The 21,759-nt window shown below is 30.3% G+C and overlaps 1 protein-coding gene across 2 annotated transcripts; it reads left to right on the top strand.

Moving 5' to 3' along the window:
• The first annotated feature begins 672 nt into the window (after positions 1–672).
• On the top strand, positions 673–21,373 carry LOC134688262 (protein OSCP1-like). 2 transcript variants are annotated; one of them, XM_063548794.1, is made up of 11 exons: positions 673–859; positions 5,042–5,196; positions 6,166–6,333; positions 7,828–7,908; positions 14,617–14,720; positions 15,677–15,805; positions 16,124–16,150; positions 16,948–17,011; positions 17,959–18,086; positions 18,994–19,066; positions 20,050–21,373. In XM_063548794.1, exons 1-11 carry the CDS (start codon positions 748–750, stop codon positions 20,152–20,154), a joined length of 1,146 nt encoding a protein of 381 aa, XP_063404864.1. In that variant the 5' UTR covers positions 673–747; the 3' UTR covers positions 20,155–21,373. The 2 variants fall into 2 exon arrangements, with proteins under 2 accessions (XP_063404864.1, XP_063404865.1); XM_063548795.1 differs by lacking the exon at positions 16,124–16,150.
• Positions 21,374–21,759: the final 386 nt, after the last annotated feature.

Raw genomic sequence — 21,759 nt, 5'->3', positions numbered from 1 at the left:
CAATTGTGAAGTGTTGATCTTATTATCAACTATTCGAGTTCTCCTAACATCAAAGTACATAATTCCATCATAATTTTCAAGGTTTTGGGCAAATAAATTAAACTTGTAAAATTTCTGTTGATGTTCATTTTTTTTGTCGTTTGATGACGTTTGTCACAAACTACTTTGTATTTTTCATTATTATATGTAAAGACATGTACCATTTGAATGAACTTAGAAAATTTGTGTCTGAGCTTCTGGTGTGAACAGGAAGTCTCGTCATTAAAGGACCTTACTGGAAATCCTTTTTTCTAGGTAAAAAATGATTGATCATAGAAGCATGATTCACTGGAGATTCTGTGTCATTTCTAATATTGTGTATCTGTTAAATTCATGAATATATTGAATAATTTAAAATACACATTTGATAAAGGACTTTCCGCTTAAATTTCCTTCAAAATTCTATTTTATTTTGGAAAATATTTCGGTCTTAAAGACTTTTAATCGGTAAATTAGAAGCGCTCATCCATATATACGTTTTAATTAAAAAAAATTATTTAAAAAAATGATGAATTAAAGTCCCGAGATTAAAGTCTATACGTCTTTGGTGAAGTGTTCATTCTCAGTAACGCGGAAATCCTGTCCGAGCTTACGATGTTGTTTTGACTTTTAGTTATTGTAAACTTCCGAACGTCTTGACAATAGCCTTGACCTTCTAATAAACGAGCACTGACAGATTCGATCTGGTTCTTGACACTATCCAGAAAAATGTCGTGTAAAACATTACCTTTGTTGTTCATAAATTTGGGAGGAGAAATGATTTACATCCTCGATCAGCGTCTTAGAGCCCAAAATATAGCAGACGAGAAAGCGAAGAAAGGTAAGAATAAAGACGCTTTAAATTTTAAGTTTGTCTGGTGCACTGTCAAGACTCAAGACCCAATTATAAGCCATTATAGGATTTGTATAGTATACTATACACTCTTGAGCCATTGAAGGCAATATTTATGCTGAAAAGGGGGCCAGTTTATTGCTTTATGTTTAACTTTAACAAAGGATAGAAGGTGCTTAACCCCCCTCTTTTCAATACACCTTATCAGTATTTGTCCACCATTACTGGATATCACACAGGTTCCCGTAAAATTGTGAAGTCATAAAACTAAATATCTGACGCCACAATGGAAAAGTGATTGACGTTTGCGTCAAAAGTTCAAGCGGCCAAGTCAGCCGGGATTAGCGATAAGGTGTATTAAAATAGCTGTTTGTCTTTTTTTTTTCTACAACAGAAAAATAACTCCTTGTCGGTCTGGGGAACAGTTCTTATTTATGGGATATCTCTCATTTGGGGGATTGTTCTCAACCTGATCTGCAGTAAATAATTCAGATTTCTCACACTGCCTTCTTGATTGTGAAGCTTTTATGTCAATCCACCCTCTTGACTTCAAAAGGGTGAATATCGAATAGAAAAAATGGTCCTTGCAAAAGCCGGGCATTCAATTGCATGTAGAGGTACAATGTATGCTTGTCATCAGAATGGTGATGATGATTCTTATGCCTGGAGTTAAGGTTGATCATAACCTTTTGGCTAATATGGTCGTATTTACACCACAAATTTTACTCTGAGTACAGACTAACCTATGCACCTGCAAAAGTTTTAAGGGATGGCAGGAACTAGATATATATAAATTTTAAATGCATTTTATGTTTAAGAAAATTATAAACTTTACTAGATTTTGCTATCCATTTTTTTTCGTTCCTGCAGAAGGTGCCGAAATAAACTAAGTTGGGAAAGAGGTTTGAGAATCTCCCCTAATATAATATATGTTGTGAGTAGTATTGATTTAAATGGACAATAGATGGACTATTGACATCTGCAGACAATAGGTGATTTAAATTTTGTAAATGAGTGGAGGTATCAAATGAAACTCAGGTGTTTGTTTATTTTGCTATCTTCTGCAGACTGGAAAAAACTGGACATCAAAAGCAAGGTAAGTTTTTAATTTCCTAAAACGTAGACTTCATATAACTTTTATATATCTAGTTCCTGCCATGCCTTAAAACTTTCCTAGATGTACCAGTTTGTCTGTACTCATAGTAAATTTTGAGGTGTAAACATGGCCATTTTTTTTCAATTCCTTCTGATGAACCTTAAGAGAGTACTAGGACTCTGCATGTTAAAAACATTGCAACATTTCATTGAGGGACCTGTTGGTGGTCTGCTACAAGGAAAAAAAACCATGTCCATATCTAATGTACATGTACCTTATTTTTTTAAGTGGCACTGGCAGTCCAAATTTCCCTGAATACAAATGTACAACAGGTGCACAGAAGGTATTGCTAAATAGGACTTTTACTACTAAATTCAGGGAAATTTGGACTGCCACTCAAACTGCCTATTTTTCAATACCTTCTGTGAACCTATTGTGTTTACTGTTAATCTATTTTTGTCCTGAAAATGCATGTAATATTTGTAACAAGATGAAAGTGAGACATACATGTAGTTATAGTAGTTTTCTGTGTTGGCGTGGTGTCAACATAAAGGTAGTCTAGAGTCTGTGGTTAAAGTCAATAACTTTGTCAAACCTGCATGGAATTAAGGAAATTTGGACAGAAGCTTATATATGACCAAAAGACAATATCCAGATCTTTAGCAAAATTTTAAAAATATTTATTTTAATTTTCCATTCACCATGTTCACATTAATAACTTTGTCAAACCTTCATAGAATTTTATGAAGCTTTGGCAGAAGTTTTTTTTATGATTAAGCTGGGATAAATCATAATCATATTTATTAAGATCAAGTTTTTCGTTTTATCAGTCATCAATGATTTTTTTAACCTTCAGGTTGCATTTCTGTAAATATTGACAATGCAATTTCCCATAGGAACTCCTTTTACGGCTAAAACTGTACCACTATGAAGTTTTGAAAAAAATCTTATCCTAGAATTGAAAGTTCATATGCACCACAATTTTTTCAAAGATCAAAATATAGGATATTTTCAACGTTTATATGCTCTGAACTTCTCAGAGTTTAAACGAACACTAATTTTCTTAACCATGTTAACTACCCTACAGAGAGCATAACTGGGAACCAGTATGTAAACAAAATTAATTTTCAATGAATATTCAAGATCCCTCCAAAAGAGGCGTGTTTCGAGACAGCTGTATTTACAAGGTGCAACCTTCATGAAATTTTGGGAAATTTGGACAGAAGCGTATATTTACTATATTATAATATTTCGTTTAAATTTTCATTCCTAGCTTCAAATGATAGCTTATTGTAAGATGATTTCACTCCCGGTATTATTGATACTAGTAGTTTACTTGTCACCGATTCAAAAGATTATGGTTGTATATGCTTGTACATTATGATTATGCAAGTACAAAAAATAGCTTTTACCTGTTTACACAAGGTCACTTCTGGTTGGCTTTTCCAATGTCATATGGCATGCAATCTAATGCAAAAAGTGACATTGCTTTTTCATGTATACAGATGAAGGATTTTCGGTTCTCTTTTGACACCATTTGCGAGTATGGTCTTGAGGAAACGATGATAGTCCATTGGAAGGGAACGATAAATGGCCGACCCCATTAAGAGAGAGCCATATCCGTTGCACATTTAAGACACCCTTGTAGATTTCGAGAAAGAGCAGGCTAATGCTGCTACAAGGCAGCACTCGCACCCGCAAAGTGGAAAGGGATTAATATAAGTTGAAAAACTTTTTTCCCAATCCACTATAAATAAATATGATTAAACTAAGTAAAAGCAAAGGTTTATAAAATCTAGGACTTAAAATTTATCTTTAACCTTGAGCTTAATGTGAAGATCATAATCGAAGGACCTCAAATCAAAAGGCACTAGGTCTTTATTAAAAATGGTGAATGAGTTATATCACCATATGTTTAATCTTAAATATAAGAGGGGAGAAAACCCCATATTAATGTTAGCATACTGTACATTGTACCTTTTCAATCAAAATGTATTTATGTTACAACATGTCTGAACTAACAATTTAGTAAAAATATGTGTGGAAACATATATATCTTATACAATGTTTAACAATTTTTTATGTTTTTGAAAAGAAGTAAAATTAAGCAAAAATCTAAATTTAGAATATGTAGACCTTGACCCCTGACCTTAACCTAATTTTCCTTTCTTTTTTGGATCAAGGATTAAGTGGGAATAACTCTCATATGTATTCTCCTGAAAGCGGCGTTTCAAAAACTTATAGACTGTAAGCTGTATGACATTATATTTAAAAAACTGAGGGACATCTTTTGAAACAAAAATACAGCCCAAAAAAAAGAAAATAAATAATCTGAACAAAACTAATAGGTCTTTCAATGGAAAAGTGGAAAGACCTAAAATAATCAGAACAAAACCAATAGGTCTTTTAATGAAAAAGTGGAAAGACCCAATTATTTTCAGTATTTTTCTGATAGACTCATGATCACTTTTTTATATTTAAAATTTACTAACAGTGGTGGATTAATTTAGTTTTTTTTTGACATAAAAGATCTGTAATTGTAGACCTGAATGGATTATTATCCCTTTTTTTATTTTATTTTTTATTTTATCTAATTGTTTTTAAGAATTCGTTGACCAAAATCAGGCTAAAGTAAAGTGAATGGCTTAGGAGAATACCTTGAATGTCACTAAACAAAAAATAAATGGATGGTAGACTAAAAAATAAATGGATGGTAGACTATGTGTTTGATTTTCATGTAGAAAACAATAACTTTGTACCACTGAATTATCATTAGAATTTCGAAATGCACAGAAGATTTTGATTATTTTTTTGAAATTAATCTTCAATTATCTGTCATAAAATTCATAAAAATTTGAATATTCCCAACATGAAATAAAGAAGGCCCATATAAATGATTGGGACTAATTTGTTGAACCTGCATCAGAGATTTCAACAACCATGACAATCAACCGATTTATTATCATTTGATGCTTTCTTCAGCATATTATTATTTTGAATATTGCTTGGTTTATAGATGTTTAACATTAGAGGTGCCTACAGGTGAAGAATCTGAATTTGTTATTTTTTTCCAGTTCTACATGATATCATTGCAACAATGTTTCACAAAAGATTTATGGATGAATTATTTAAGCCTCAGCCTTTATATTCCAAGAAAGCCATGAGAACAGTATTTGACAGACTAGCCCATGCTTCCATTATGAGACTTAATGCTGCCAGTATGGACAAGGTCAGTTTGAAACATTAACCTATAAATTTTTCATACCAGACTTACTATGGTTAGATTGTCATAGACTGTAAATTAAGAAATTATTGCGACATTTTAATTAATGCTAATAATGCGACTAGGTAAGTATCGCAATAATAAGAACTCGAATTCTGATGCAGTAAGTGTATCTAATCATGCTTATACATATTTATGTAATTAGATTTTCCCGACATCACAATTATTAATCTTGCATTTTTGTCACTTCTTCAAAAATTGCAATAATAAAATAAAAGCATGCAATGTCATGATTTCTTAATTTACAGTATATAAGTTACTATAAGTCTCATTTAAAAAAATTGTACATTGTACATGTAGTTGCAATAAACTTGTGTAATAAACTTGTTATATTTCATGTTTGAAAACTAAATTAAAAAACTAGACTTATTAGAAGGGAAGTTGAATCATTTACAGAATGTTTTCTGACAGTATTTTCCTGATATAGCTGTTCATTGCTGATAAGACATCAAGCAATAATCAATTAATCAATCTACTAATGTAGTATAGGAGTGTTTTGACATTCATGGCCTGAAAATAATGATCCCAGATGTGTGCTGACATTAGCAATTGTTTAATGCAATATTACAATTACTGTAATTAATGGGAATTTTGATTTATAGGAAGAATATCATGTGATTCAATTGTAAATTCGCATAGTAATTTTTACTATTAATTGTTGCACAGCTCTTAGTTTGAAAAAAAGTCTTTAATTTCTGAAAGCAGAACAATATTGGTTTAGTTTTGCAATTTATAACATTTCTATAACTTTTTACTTATACAAACATGTACTCCCATATAACCTTAAAAAGTTTTTGTTGGAATTAATTCAATTACCGTACACTATGTACTAGTCTTTTTCAATAAATTAACAAAGCATGATAGAACCAGATAATTTTAATTTCGACTAATTCTGACATTGAATTGTTTTTCCAGCTGTATGATTTAATGACAATGGCCTTTAAATACCAAGTCTCCATGTGCCTTAAACCTAGAGATATAATATTAGTTACATTGAATCATCTGGATGCCATGAGAAGTTTTGTTGGGGATGCTGCAGAAATTAGACAACAGTTAGATCATGTTTATAGGTTATTAATGGAAGTAAGTATCATTTTCATAGAGAGTTATCTTTCCTTGAGACCTTTTACAAGAAACTTATCATTTCCACATCAAATTAAACTGTATACCAAAATATTGTGATGGTGACAAGTTTCCTAAAGAATTGATATCAAACAAATGACAACATTTTATAATTTTTATGGATCAACAATCAAATTCCACATAGTTCTTTAGATAATAACCTCTGGTACATGTATCAAGCGTTTTGTAGTAATTTTCTAGATTTTCATCATTCAGCAAGGTGATGTGTTTTATTTATGTAATATTTTCCATTTTATCAATTGTTATACATGTACATATATAATATTACTGATTTCTGGTCAAACAGATTAACAATCATTATGTCTTATAAATCAAATATAAAAAAGAAGATGTGGTATGATTGCCAATGAGACAACAATCCACAAAAGACCAAAATGACACAGACATTAACAACTATAAGTCACCGTACGGCCTTCAACAATGAGCGAAGCCCATACCACATTGTCGGCTATTAAAGGCCCCAATAAGACAATGTAAAACAATTCAAACAAGAAAACTTACAGCCTTTTTTCAGTAAAAAATTAACGAAAAACAAATATGTAACACATAAAGAAACGACAACCACTGAATTAACAGGCTCCTGACTTGGGACAGACACATACATAAATAATGTGGCGGGGTTAAACATGTTAACGGGATCACAACCCTTCCTCTAAGGCCCTAACCTGGGATTATAACAGTACAACATAAGAACAAACTATAAAAAATCAGTTGAAAAAGGGTTAACTCATCAGATGGACAAAAATACAAGTGGGCGTGGCCGTGTAATTATACATCCCGACACAAAAAGACACAATAAACAGATATTTGTCTTGTATAGAAATGATCAAGATTTTGACTTTTTGATAAAATACCAGCCAAAAACATAAATGTATTTAAACTTATGTGTACTAAGATTTGTGTAGTCCTAATTTTGATGATGCTTGAGCTAGTTGCTTTGTAAAGTATTGATAAGTAAAACTGAAAAAAAAAATTAATAGTTATCTACTGAACTATTGAATTTTTAGCAACAAAACTTGAAGTAAAAAGGGATAGATTATAAGATATTTAGCAATAAAAGCCAATATATGAATAAGAACATTTAAGAACGAATCTTTAGTAATCAATAATTAAGCTAAATAGTATTTTGGCCATTTTCAAAAACTTCTGTGCTATTTAAAATGTATGAATTTAAAGACAAGAAGGGGTGGTAGGATTGCCAATGAAACAACTCTCCACAAGAGACCAATTGACATAAACATTAACAACTACAGGTCACCTTATGGCCTTCAACAAGGAGTCAAACACATACTGCATAGTCAGCTATAATAGGCCCTGAAATGACAAATGCCTATCAATTCAAACAAGAAAACTGATGGCCAGATTTATGAACAAAATAATGAATGAAAAATAGTCTTTTTAACTGTGTCTTACATAGTGTCCTCTATTTTTCAGAGTTTTGCATCGTTAACTATGGGAGAATATCAATTAATTAGACAGACATTACTTAATTTTTTCCAAGATATGCATATACGTGTAAGTACTTTTATCATAGTGTTCTGTGGATTCATTTATTTTCGTGGGTATCAATGTTTCATGGAGTGAGAGAAACTTGCATGTTCCACATATACAGCCTATAGAAATTTGTAATTCATTGAACATTTAAATTCGTTGATCATTTGTACCAACAAACCCCATGAAAATTGGTATCCAACGAATAATAATGAATCCACAGTAATTACTATTAACTAATTACTGTACATTTTTGCTGATGGTTTCATTACTATGTTATGATCAGTGTCATATGGCTAACGTTGTTAGTCAACAGTCTCCCATTCGTGATCACTAATTAATTAATAATTCAATAATTACGTTGTTTGAAATATTTTCTCTGATTAAATGTCCCTAGAGATGTGCTACTTTGGATTTCTAATAATATTTGTATAGCAGAACTCTACCTTGAATTGATTAAATCATTGAAATTCAGGTAATATTTCAGAAATTTACCTGATTGATTCAATATCGAGATAACACATGGGACTAGAAAACAATTAACAATTCCTTAGCAAAAAAAAACAATTAAAAAAAATAATGTTTGAAAAGAATACATCTTAAATTGATGATGTGTACAAATGGACGATTGTAGCTATTAGATAACATGTTAAAATGGAAGTTACAATTGATTTTCCCGAAGGCACACTTGTCTTCAATTTAAATTTGCTTACTGTCTACAATTGAAAATCAATGCTGAATTGTTGAGATGATTTAAATAAAATGCTATTAAATTTCTTTTGTTGAAATGATTTTATTGTCAGATAAAAGCAAATAGATTTAATATGTTATGCCAATGATACAACTATCCATAAATACCATATGACAAGGCCTTCAACAATAAGCAAACATATACAGTATTGGAAATAGGAAAATCCTCACCGCGAAAAATCTTCCATGTGTCAACCAATTTTCTAGCCAGTCATTAATTCTATTTGATTCAAATCTTTAAAGACTGTTTTAAAATAAAAGATATGTTAGATGTTGAAATGAAAGGGGGGAGGGGGGTAGGACCTTAATTGGCACTCTTGGGTCGGGTGTTTTTTAAGCATTGGATTTCAGGATCTGGAAATTCTTTTTTTGAGTTGCAGGATTTCAGGATTTTAATTTCGTTAAATTCTGGACTTCAGGATTCCATGTTTTTAAGTCCGCATTAATTAATATATTGTTTGTTTCCCCAATCCTAATTCTGCCAAACCAGATGTGGGAAGAAAGGTAGGGAAATAATTTTATTTTCCAAAAAGCTTGAACATGATTGGACAATCCGGCAAGCCTGAAAATCAGAAATTAATAAAATAATATTCGACTTAGATTTGACAATAAAATTTTATGAGTAGCACCATTTTTGCAAGGTCAGTCTGGATTGGGGAAACAAACAATATTTAATTTTAGGCCTAGTTTATGGATCTCTCTGACATTGTACCACAAAATTCCATATCACAAAACGAAGGCTGAGATTGAGTTTGGGGGTAAATGCCCAATTCAGGCAGGAATTAGGGGGCCAAAAACAAGCATTTTTCTAGTTTCGAGACAATAACTTGTGTCTCTCTAAAATTGTACTACATGTACATGGTTCCTTACTACAAAGGAAAGGCTGGAATTAGGTGTGGGGGTAATTGCTCTAAACTGGGAATTCAAAAGTTTTGGAGGGCTCTAATTTTTATTTCTGGTTCAAATTTTTTTTTCAAAATTTTTCAAATTTTAAATTTTTGAAAACTTTCAAGAAGAATCTTTAAAATACAGTATAAATGTGCAATAAATTTGTAAGATCCTGGCAGTAATTTTGTGTCACAAATCTATACTATGTCAAAAATTTGATCACAATCCAAACTTAGACAGTATCAAGCTTGAATATTGTCTCCAAATTTGCCCCAACTGCTCAGGATTAACATCTGCAGTCGTATCAGGCTGCACTCAGCAAAGGAATTTTTTTAGTTATATGCAACCAGTTTGTTTAGAATGCTTTTCTTCAGGCTTGATTAATCATTTAGATGTATTTAGAATCACTTTCTCCAGACTTGTTTATTTATTTAGATATATTTAAAATCAATTTAACTGTAGATTGTGACAAAAATACCTTTCTCCAGACTTGATAAATCATTTAGATGTATTTAAAATCACTTTAACTGTACATGGTGATAAAAATACGTTTCATTCTTAAGTTGAACTCTGATGGAACAGAACAGGTACTTGGATGTGTAATATTAATTATGAATGAAGCTATATCTTTATTGTTACAATTTGTGATGTTAATTTTTTATATATATTATATACATTTCAAAAACCCTCCCAAACGTGACTAAGTTGCTTGTTTAAATTGTTGTGTAAAGGTCTTTGGTGCATAACCTCTAAGGTATTGATGTAGCATAGGAAAGCATATGTTATATATACTTCAAATTGTATCAAGTAAATGTATAAGGAGAATGAGAATGGTTAGGAATATGGATTTAATAAAAGAGAATGGTTGACAATTTAGGATACAAGGGTTCCATAAAAAGATAATAGAAAGGGAACTATAGGAGTTGCATCAATTTATAGAAAAGACTGGATTGAGTAGGGTCCATAGATTTACAGAGTAAAGGGACTGGGGTCTAAAGATTAATAGAATTTAAATGAACTGAGGACTTAGGTGTCCTTAAATTTATAGAAATGAGATATGTTTTGAGCTTGAGATTTTCCAATATCTATGAAAATACAGTTGTTTTGGACCTCTTCAAATACTTTTTTTGCAATCGGGTCTTTATTATTTTAGCTGTGATATAAATATGTTTAAAAACCATAGTAGTCTTTTCTATTCCTTTCTTCCTTAGCCCCAGTGTCCTCCTCTTTATTATTGAAACAAGCAACTATGTCTCATCATACATGTATATGGCCTATATATATATATATCTCACTCTTTCCTAATTATATGGCCTTATATGTATTTCACTCTTATTAAACTATTTGATTCAAATGTTGAACAAAGCAGTTTCAAGTTGAGATGTTTCTGATAAAAAAAAAATCATATCAGGTAATGAAATAAGTCTCATGTATCTAAGATTTTCTTCAAATATGCTATAGTTGGGATTTTTTCCCATTTGAGTATATTTTTCCAGGCATGTATTTCCCTAATAATATGGCCTTGTATGTATATATTCCACTCCCATTTAAAACTGTGTTGAACATCAGCAGTTTGAGGTTAAGATGTTACAACAAGATATAGAATTCAGAATGGTATTGAAATAATCATCATACATGTATAAAGATTTCTTATATATGCTATAGTTGGGAATTTTTCCAGGCATGTATTCCTTATTTGCACTTCAGCATGAACTGCAATGTTAAAAAGCTTGTTGTTCTGCACAAATTTCACATGATGACAAATTTCTTTTATTCATGGATGCCCTTTAAAGAAATAAGTTAAAAAACTGATCTTTAAAAAGGATCTTTTATTCATGGTTTGTAGTTTAGACAGATATGAGTCAATGGAAAATCATTGCTATTAGTTCAACCAAGAAATTTGCAAAACTCAATATTGAAGTCTTCACAGATCCAATGTATATATAGTGTCCTTCTGCTGTTGTTTTTTTTTTTTTTTTTGTTGTTTTTTTACAGTCGGGTTGTTGTCTCGTTGACACATTCCCCATTTCCATTCTCAATTTTATTATTGTTATTTATTTTAGCATTGGTTTCTGGGATTAAATTCAATGCTTTCACACAAAATGAAGATTAGAATGCTATCTCAAGGTCTCAACCCACATGGCACACGATTGCAGGAGTAAATTTTTATGCCTAGTAATCAGTATCAATAATAATTGAAGGAGAAACTTTGTTTCAACGATTATTAATTTCCTAGGTGTTGTCTTCCAGGAAACTGATGAAATTATGTTATTGATATCAGACATTGATTTCATACAGAAAAGTACATCACCAATATTACTATCACCTGAATTGTCAAATTTTCTTTGATCCAGGAAACATAAAAGTGTATTGATTCTTTGGAGAGATAATATAAATTTCAAAATGACAAAATAGAAAAGAATACTTTCCATTTGATTAAGAAACAAGTTTCAAATCCAACATTTTATTTCATGACACAATCCATACTGTTGTTAAAATGCAAGTTATAAATTTTAAAAAAAGATGGCACACTAGTCTTTAGGCAACTATAAGGTGTGCTTATGTTTCTAAGTAATATCTATTTAAACATCAAAAGCTGCAAATTGTTGCTCCAGGAGATACAATCAAAGATAATTTTTTTAACATTTATAAGTGTTTTATTGCCCTGTATTGCACTTACTGAATGATGACTCCCTGTATAACTTTATATGGACACTTCCCATTCTTTCAGATACAAAACTATTTTACCCCAACCTTGTAAATGTATTTTATTTTCAATGTGAGCAGTTTTAATATTTGTGATTGCCAAAAACATAAATAAAAAATTATCTGAATATATTCATTCTTCTGCTGTCAGATTTTCAGCAATTGAATTTAGTCTACTATGAAAGCCAAAATTAATAATTCATATTGGTATTGACAAATCTTTAATTCAGTAATATTCAAATTGTAAACAATTATCCAATATAGCAATTTATTATACAGAACTATTTTATATTATTACAAGTAATGCAATATTTAAAAAAGTCCTCTGTCTTGCTATTGGTTAAAGAGAGGATATTGGATGGTAAGAATGCCCTTTACTGTCAGGCATCAAACAGCTACTGTAAACATCAAATAAGGTTAAATTTTACCCTGATACATCAATATATCCTTAGCATGATTCGTCAGAACTCAGAGGTCTCAAATAATTAACTTTAAAACATTATTTTTGAAAAAAACATCATGATTATTACTGGTATTTGTCATGAATGTACCCCAATTATGACCTTATATTGGTACTCTTCCACGTTGTTAACATCATTGAAAATTGCAATGTTTTGAATGTTATCTCTAGTTCCAAGGCTTACTACAATGTGCTGATGAATCATTTTAAATCTGTGAGATGTTTTGTGTTCATGGTAATAAACTAGTGTTTTCTTACACATTGGATCAATTCAATGTTTGTTTAACACACAAATATTCTTTACAACCAGTCCTTGTTTGTAGTTAGATTAAACATTTTTATATTTTGTAAACAGAACAAAAGGTCTGAGTACACAGTTATTTCGTAGTGCATTTCTTTTAGGCAATAAATTAAAATTTAAAAAATGCCACCTGCACTTTCTCAAAAATAATCCATTTGTTTCTTTTTGGAACAATAAAAACTCAATAATATTTTTACAGTGAGTTGTACTACTTTTGGAACAAATTGTATCAAAATCATAAAAAAACTTCATCACCTCTAACTCAAAATATGGATAATTGTATGTTAAGGGGGTCTTGAAATCTTTTGGCAGCTTCCGAAGTGCTAATTTTTTACCTTTTTCAGCTGGACCAAATTTCTACTTTAGATTGAATTTATGACCCAATTTTTTTTAAAGTGTCATTTCACCCCCCTACTTGCTACATGAGGCATAAAACATGGAGAAATAAATTTGGAAGGGGTATAAACAAAATTGGCAAGTAACACACTGTCCACACTAAGGACTATATTCGTGGACAACGAAAATCAAAGGACGATAACTGTGTACTTGGACCAAAAGGATGAGATATTTTACAACATGCAAATGATTGTTGAGGTGTGAGAGAAACTTTCTTCATTGGTTTATTACTTAATGAATAAAAGCTTGATGGACACTTTAAGTTTATATCATTTGTTATGAATTGAAAATTCAAGCTTGACTTGTATGCAATAGAATTCTAAAATTGAAATATGAAAATATCGCATACTACCAAATCAGATAAATACTTATCTAAAATGGCCTTAAATCTGTGCCACTTAAAGTACTTCTGCATATATGTTCAGATAGGATTATAGGATTTATTTTCATTTGATAGATTTAAATATTTAAAGGAAATATATTGATCTATTTTAAATCTATTCAGAAAGTATATCAAATTCAAATTTTCATTGATTCTTCTGTGTAAATATTACATAAGTTTTTAAGAATTAAGTATAATATTAATTTTTGTGTAAATAGGTTGCTTGCTTTAGGAAGGGAATTGAAGTATTCAGGTTTGCACTAGGTTTATAAAGGAATAAGAATGATGAAAACTTCAAGAAAATTTGACAGCAAGGAATAAATTATTTTTAAAAGATTGACCTTTTTCAATATATTTTCTACAATGTAAAGTCTCTTTAAGAAATTGACAGTTGTGAAGCCTACTGGATCACTGTGCTGGAATTCCCCTTTATGTTCCATATGGCATATTCTACAAAAAACTCCCCAAAAAATGATTGATATATTAGTTAGCATTAATATAACAGTATGAACAGTATGAATATAGGTCAATTTACCAGCATTCATATTTCATAAGGAAGATATAGACTAGTATTCAAATATTTACATCTGAAAATAATAACAGTGTTATGATTGTTTTTTTTTTATTTTGTTTTTGGAGGAGTGGCTGGGTAGGTAAGAAAGCTCTAACCTTACAGACAATTTTTTTTTCTCTGGAGTTTGTGTTGACAAGTTTCTTCAATAACACAGCACTATTTCATTTTAGATTTGATGGTGAGAACTATTACTTTGATTTTAAGATATTCCTTTAATACCATGAAGTTGGCACACAATGTTGTAAATAATTATTTCTCTCTTATTTCTGTTTTAGGTTTCAATATTTCTTAAAGACAAAGTACAAAATAGTAATGGTAGATTTGTTTTACCGACAGCAGGAAGTTTACCTCATGGAACAGAAAATCCCGGTCTTATACGGTTTGTACAATTATGCCGTTTTCCGTAGTCCTACCAAATTGTAAAATATAATATTGGGTACTGTTGAAATCTGGACAACTTTTTTGGAAAAATACAACAGATAAAAAACATACTAGAATAGTAATTTGAATAATTTATATGATGCACTGGAACATTATTAAGTATGGAACACATTATTACCAGAAACAAATTGGTTGAGGCCAGACTTATTATCCAAGTCAAATGGAGGGTTAACTACTCATCAATTGACTTTGAAATGTGATTATGCTAAGAATTGATAAGGAGCAAAATTGATTTGCAAGGTCAACAGTCCTACCAAATTGTAAAATATAATATTGGGTACTGTTGAAATCTGGACAACTTTTTTGGAAAAATACAACAGATAAAAAACATACTAGAATAGTAATTTGAATAATTTATATGATGCACTGGAACATTATTAAGTATGGAACACATTATTACCAGAAACAAATTGGTTGAGGCCAGACTTATTATCCAAGTCAAATGGAGGGTTAACTACTCATCAATTGACTTTGAAATGTGATTATGCTAAGAATTGATAAGGAGCAAAATTGATTTGCAAGGTCAACAGTCAAGTTCTTATCTCAGAACATTGTAAATAAAAGAGAGATCAATTTAAAAACATATGTTTTTACAATGAATCCATTATGATATATTTAATTTGCCTTTTGAATATAAAGGACTAAGGGTAATCGCACTGTTCGTACACTAAAATGAAAATAAGTTTTACCTCTTTGGTTGAATTATCATTGTTTATAATGTTTTAAGCCAATCCCAACATTTGGGTGTACAATTTTGAAAATATTACCCAGAATGCCTTAGATTCTAAGGCGGCAACCTATAATGAATTATACTACATTTGTACCATTTAAATGTCATTTTTATTATGTGTCCAGAGTTCAGTTTTAAAATTGATTATTTTTGTTCTTTTACAGTTATTATAATGAAAATGGTAATGAAATTAAAACAATACAGTTCACTCCTGGAGGATCATATACAGGGTCACAAGGTGAAGGGTCATTTGACATGAAAGGCAGTAGAGTTACAAAATTAGGAACAAATATGTAAGTTAAAGTTGTGATGAAAGTTCTCCAATTTTAAAAAAAATACTACACAGCTTCAAGTATAATGTAAGACATGCTTCACATTTGTTTTGCCAAAGAAACAATGAAACGCTATAGTTTACTTGAGCAAAAAGAATTAACTACAAGAATTAAAATTGAAAAAGTGCTCATCTATACCATATAAAGTTACAAAGGGCAAGGAAAGAGTTGTTCTATTTGATGCACAACTGAATTTTGTGTTTAGTTAAATAAATTTGTTTGAAATGTTTACAACAGAAATCTCAATTTATTACATTAAATATAATTAATATTTTCAAGGATGAGAGGTGCTTTTGATTTTAGTGAGTAAGTGTTTCAGAAAACATCGTCTGATTCCTGGTCGGATAATTTATTTTATGATTATTTTAGTTCATTTCGTAAGTCAGCATAATATGGCATATAGTTTGTTTCTCCAATTCTGACACATCTTGAAAAAAATCAGTTTTATTTTGTACATTTTTTCCTTGATTGAATATGGAGCAATTAATGTCCCAACAATGGGAGATTTATCCCTGTACACCAGACAGAATAGAAACCAAATGCTTGTTTAGATCAGTTTTGCAAACATATTATTGTTAAAGCAGTTGGGACTGGTGTACAGGGATAAATCTCCCATTGTTGGGACATTAATTGCTCCATATTCAATCAAGGAAAAAATGTACAAAATAAAACTGATTTTTTTCAAGAAAATTTTAAATTATCATGTATGTAAAAGGTAATCAGGTTTGAGGAAACAAACAATATTCTAATGTTGGCCAAATACTGAGTTTAGTTTGTTGTATTAACATTTTTGTTTGTTGTTTTAGATAATTTACAATGTTTAAAACTGTCTGAACTGAGAAAAAATGTTGTATGATCTTCTTTGTAAAAATAGTATATATGATCTCTCTATCTTTAAAACCAATTATTTTATTCTGAATAATACAATGCGGTAGGTGAATTAAGGAATATAAAATACAATCTATGTCAGGACTCAGAAGCAATATAAAGGAAATAACTGATTTCAGATCATATAATAATGATTAAATGATGTACAAAAAATGTAGCAAAGGAACATACAATGAATATTTTAGTTTTTATCCGAACTATATTATATAATTTAGGTATTCTGTATCACGAACAGTAGAAACAACTGGATCAGCAAGAACAACAACAAGTTCAGATATAGTGAGTATTGTAAGAAACTGACATAGCTAAAAAGATAATTTTTTTTGTTTCGGTTCTCTTACTTTAGTTTTAATACCTCAACCAAATTATAAAACTGATACACATTACTTATTACCACAAAAAACAGATCAACTTTTTATTTTAGTGCCATCACTTTTACTGTTCTACAGTAATGTGGCTTATATGCCCCGTTATAAATTGAAAAATTACCTTTAACCTTAGTTTGCCTCAACCAAATGTTATGGAACTTATACACAATACTTATTACCTCAAAACACAGATCAACTTTTTATTTTGGTGCCATCACTTTTACTGTTCTACAGTAATGTGGCTTATGCCCCTTTATGAATGGAAAAATTGCTGAATTTTTTTGTTTCCTTTCTTTAAATTTAGTTTGCTTCAAAACAAAATGTTATGAAACTTATACACAATGCTTATTACCACAAAACACTTATTAAGTTTGAATTTTGGTGTTATCACGTTTACCGTTGTTGAATTATGCCCCTCTACAAGTGGAAATATTGGTGAAATTTTATTTTTTGTTCTCTAACTTTAGTTTGCCTCAACCAAATGGGATGAAACTTGCACACAATGCTGATTACCACAAAACTTACTTCGAGTATTGGTGGCTTCACTTTTATTTTTCTAGAGTTATGTCCCTAAACAAATGGAAAAATTGCTGGATTTTTCTTTTCAGTTTTCTAACTTAAAATTCAGTTTGCCTCAACTAAATATTAGGAAGGTATACACATTGCTTATAACTACAGAACTCAGATCAAGTATAAATTTTGGTAGTGTTAATTTTACAGTTCTTGAGTTGTGTCCCATTAAAAGCATTATATTCAAGTGGGGGCATCATCTGTTCCTCGTTTAATAATTTTCTGTGTAGTATAGCTTGACCTGAAGAAAAAAATATGCAGTAATAATGTAACTTTTATTTTTTGTAGGAATCCAGTACACCTGATCCATTAGCCAAAGCACAATTAGATTTATTATCACAACTTATAGGAAGTAAAACAGCTAGTAATAAATCAGAGATCAGATTGAATTTATTTAAAAATGACAAAGAAGAAGAGTAAGATATATTAATTGACCTGACTGAAATGATATTTAGTCAATGTTATATCACAATGTGTACTGTGGATTCATTTATTTTTCTTGTTAAGCAATTTTCGTGAATTGTAGAAACTTTGCATTTTTGTTGATATTTGATTTCTTGGTTTTCCCAAAGTCTTCATACAAGCGCTCATAAAATTTATCATATTCTGAAAATTTAAAGTTGTTGCTCACATGTACCAAGGAAATCCATGAAATTTGATATCCCACAAATAAGAATGAATCGGCAGTATTTGAGAATACACTTGAAAGCAAAGTCTAGTGTTACATTGAAATAAGTCTGTTTATTCTTGTCTCTATCAGAACTATCTTCTTCTTCCTTTGACCTTAATCTGTAGTTTTGCGGCATTGCTCACTTGGATATGTGGAGGTCATGGATTTAACTATTGTCCGGATCTACCAAAAGCATTTAAAATGGGTATTTGGTTCTTATCTGCCAAGCATTTAGGAATAGGAGCAAAGACTGGTCAACCTCAAGTCTGGAATATGTAAAAAGTGGCATTTCTTCATTTGAACTGCTACCTTGTGAGGTAGCACATTGAATAATAGTGTGAAATTTGTAGGAAGTAACTAATCATTTGAATTGTGTAATCAAGATCAGCTTTACTGGCAAAAAATGCCAATGAAAAAACACAGAATTAAGAAATAATGAGCACAATTGTTTTGTTCAAATATCAAATGACTAATAAAAGAATAGCTTATTATAGATTTACCAATTATTACAGATAAAAATTAATACACAAATGTGAAAAACAATATATAGTTTTAGAAACTGTATGAAGAGTCTGTTAAATGATTTCACATAAATAAATGGCAAATCTTACCTTATTTGAAAGTTTAAAAATATTTTTATCATGTATTTACAGACAAGCTGAAGCAGCCTTAATGAAGCCTATAGAATTAGCTGAATCTAAAGTTGTAAAAATAGATGCTTCCAAGGTAAGAATCAGAAAAAGAATGTTTTGTATAATAGGGAAATATTGTTTATACCTCACAGGATCATTCGATTGAATGGACAGTGGTTTCTCTGTAGTCTGTGTAATTGGTCATGATCCTATATAGCATTCGTCTATGCACAATTGTCGTAGGGGTCAAGCTTGGCTTTGTTCACTTTCAAAATTGACCAGATACACACAATCTGAGTTACATACTATGTCAGTTACACACTTGTTGTTAGGAGTCTTGGTACTCATTTAAATCAACCAGAAAATACTGTAAATAACAATGAAATTTAAATTTAATGCATAGAAAATCAAACCAAGTATCATCACTTATTTTACAAAGTTAAAATGACAAAGAAAAATTTTTTTTTGCACTAATATATAAGGTTTTGAACAAAAATAACATTTTTAGTAGAAGAGGTTTTAAGGGAAATTTTAACTTGCTTGAATAAGTTTGTTTCAAGTATTATGAAGATACATTTACCAGTATTTCTTATGTTTAAAGACTTTTATTTGTGCCATATTTTTGCTTTAACTAATCTCTGAAGTCTCAAGTTACTAAAGATGGGGAAAATAGTAGTTCTTATACTCAATGAAATAGAAGTGTTGCAATTTCACCATATATGTGTATACAGAATTTATTTTAATGGAGTTTTTTTTCTGTTTCTGTTTCTGTTTTTGATTTGATTTTTAATTCCTATCCTTTAATCACAGAGCATAATTTTTTTTTAAAGGAATAGATTTATAAAATTTTCTGTAAAGATGCATTACAATCAGATAATAACATTTTGAGGGCTATTTCCAGACAATGTAAGCCATATGACTAAAACTGGTTCTTGGGAATATATAGATTACATGAAAATTTGTAAAAGTTTGTTTTCTTTTCTCTTCTGGTCAAGGTAATGATGGCCCTCATTTGCTATAGATTTTGAAACTTTTGGGGTCTTTTATATTTAATGCAAAATATTGGTTACATTTCAGAAACAAAAGAATGATGAATTAAGTAGAATTATGGGAGAATTAGCAGTAAATGAAGGATCCTCTAATGACAATGATGATTTATTAGATTTGATGGATAAAGCCTAGCTGATGTTGGTACTATGGAACATGTGTGAACGTGATAGAGAGAGAGAGTGAAGTGTAAATGTGAGAGAGAGATGGTTTAGTGTTGTGTTAGAGTAAATGTATAACAATGATATGAGAGATCAACAGACAAATCTTTACCGATACAGGCCAATATGTTTTGATGTTTAAGGACATGATTGTAAATGTGTTTTCTTAAGCCATGTTAATGTAAATTTTGTCTCAAATTGTAAGATATTGTTTGACTCAAAGAATATATGAAAAACTACATATCCTGATGGACCAAAGCTTGTAGCTTGGATTACATATCAAGTAGATTTATATGAAATCATTACGGCACATATTTAGATACTGTGGATTCATTTTCTTTGGTTGAACTCTAATGTTTGTTCTGGGATTTTATAAAAAAAAAAGTGAAGAAATAGACCACTTGGATCCAGATTTTTTAGAATTCTTAGTCCTAAATTGAATTTCCTGTTTGAAAAATTATGATTGAAAAAAATAATTCAAAAATTACATCTTTTATTAGAACCACCTTATACATGTATACAGCACAGTTTTATAATTGTTTCGATGATTTTCTGTGATTTCAAGTTATAAAGATATTTGGAAATAACAATATGTTAAGTGGTACCTTAAAGAGTAATTGAGTCATATATAGAGTTGATTTCTAAGTTGTTTTTGAGAAATGACACTTGAAGATTTAAGCAAAAGTTTTTAAAATTATTTGTTTGAATAATTTATTAAATAGAGTTTTTAAAGGCAGTGCTATTATTTGTGACCTCTCCAGTATTGTTTAAATGATAAGAGATATATGATACAGAGTAAAAAATGTTAAAATGGAATCTCACTTTCATAATGTTTAGAATTTCATGTTACTATTGAATAACCTTATGAAGTTATTTTTGTTTTGTTTTAAGTGATATCAATCAGAAGAAAGTTCAGATTACTCAGGGTTTAGTTTGATCTGGTTTCACTGTGGTCAAGTTCAGATGGATATCTAGAGTAGATAGGATTGACATGGTCATATATAACACCTGTTATGATTGGATATAGCTTTCCCGCCATTATAACTCAATGAGCCCTGGGTTGTGGCAGGGTTACTAGAAATCGACTCGATATCCCGGATGTTATGACGTCGATCCAATCAAATTTAAATGTAAACATATTCAGAGTAGGGGCCTTGTATTTCCCGTAATCTAGAGTCCTTACCCCTCAAAATTATTTAGTTCCATCCAAACTTGGCCTGTATGTTTTTTTATGACTTTTTAAAAAAATTGTTAAGCATCATATCACAACTTAAATTATTACGATAAATGGCTATGTTTTTTTTACAAACAATTAAATGGCAGCAATGAAGCTGAGACAAATCCAACATGAAATTTCTCAACTAGAAACTATTTGTCATGACACCAATCAAGATGCCATCATTCTTATACAGTTTCCAATATAATGCTAAACCATGTTGGACTTTGAATTATAATGTTAATAACTGTTCATACAAAATATGTTTTTGTAATTTGGGAATGGTAAAGAAACTAGAAGAATTATTTTCAGATTTTGTTAAATTATTTTCTATTTTCTTATGAACACAGTAGACCCAGTTGG

The sequence above is a fragment of the Mytilus trossulus genome, chromosome 10 (assembly GCF_036588685.1).
Source record: "Mytilus trossulus isolate FHL-02 chromosome 10, PNRI_Mtr1.1.1.hap1, whole genome shotgun sequence".
NCBI classification, from domain to species: Eukaryota; Metazoa; Mollusca; class Bivalvia; order Mytilida; family Mytilidae; genus Mytilus; species Mytilus trossulus.
This window is presented reverse-complemented; position numbering and strand designations above follow the sequence as displayed.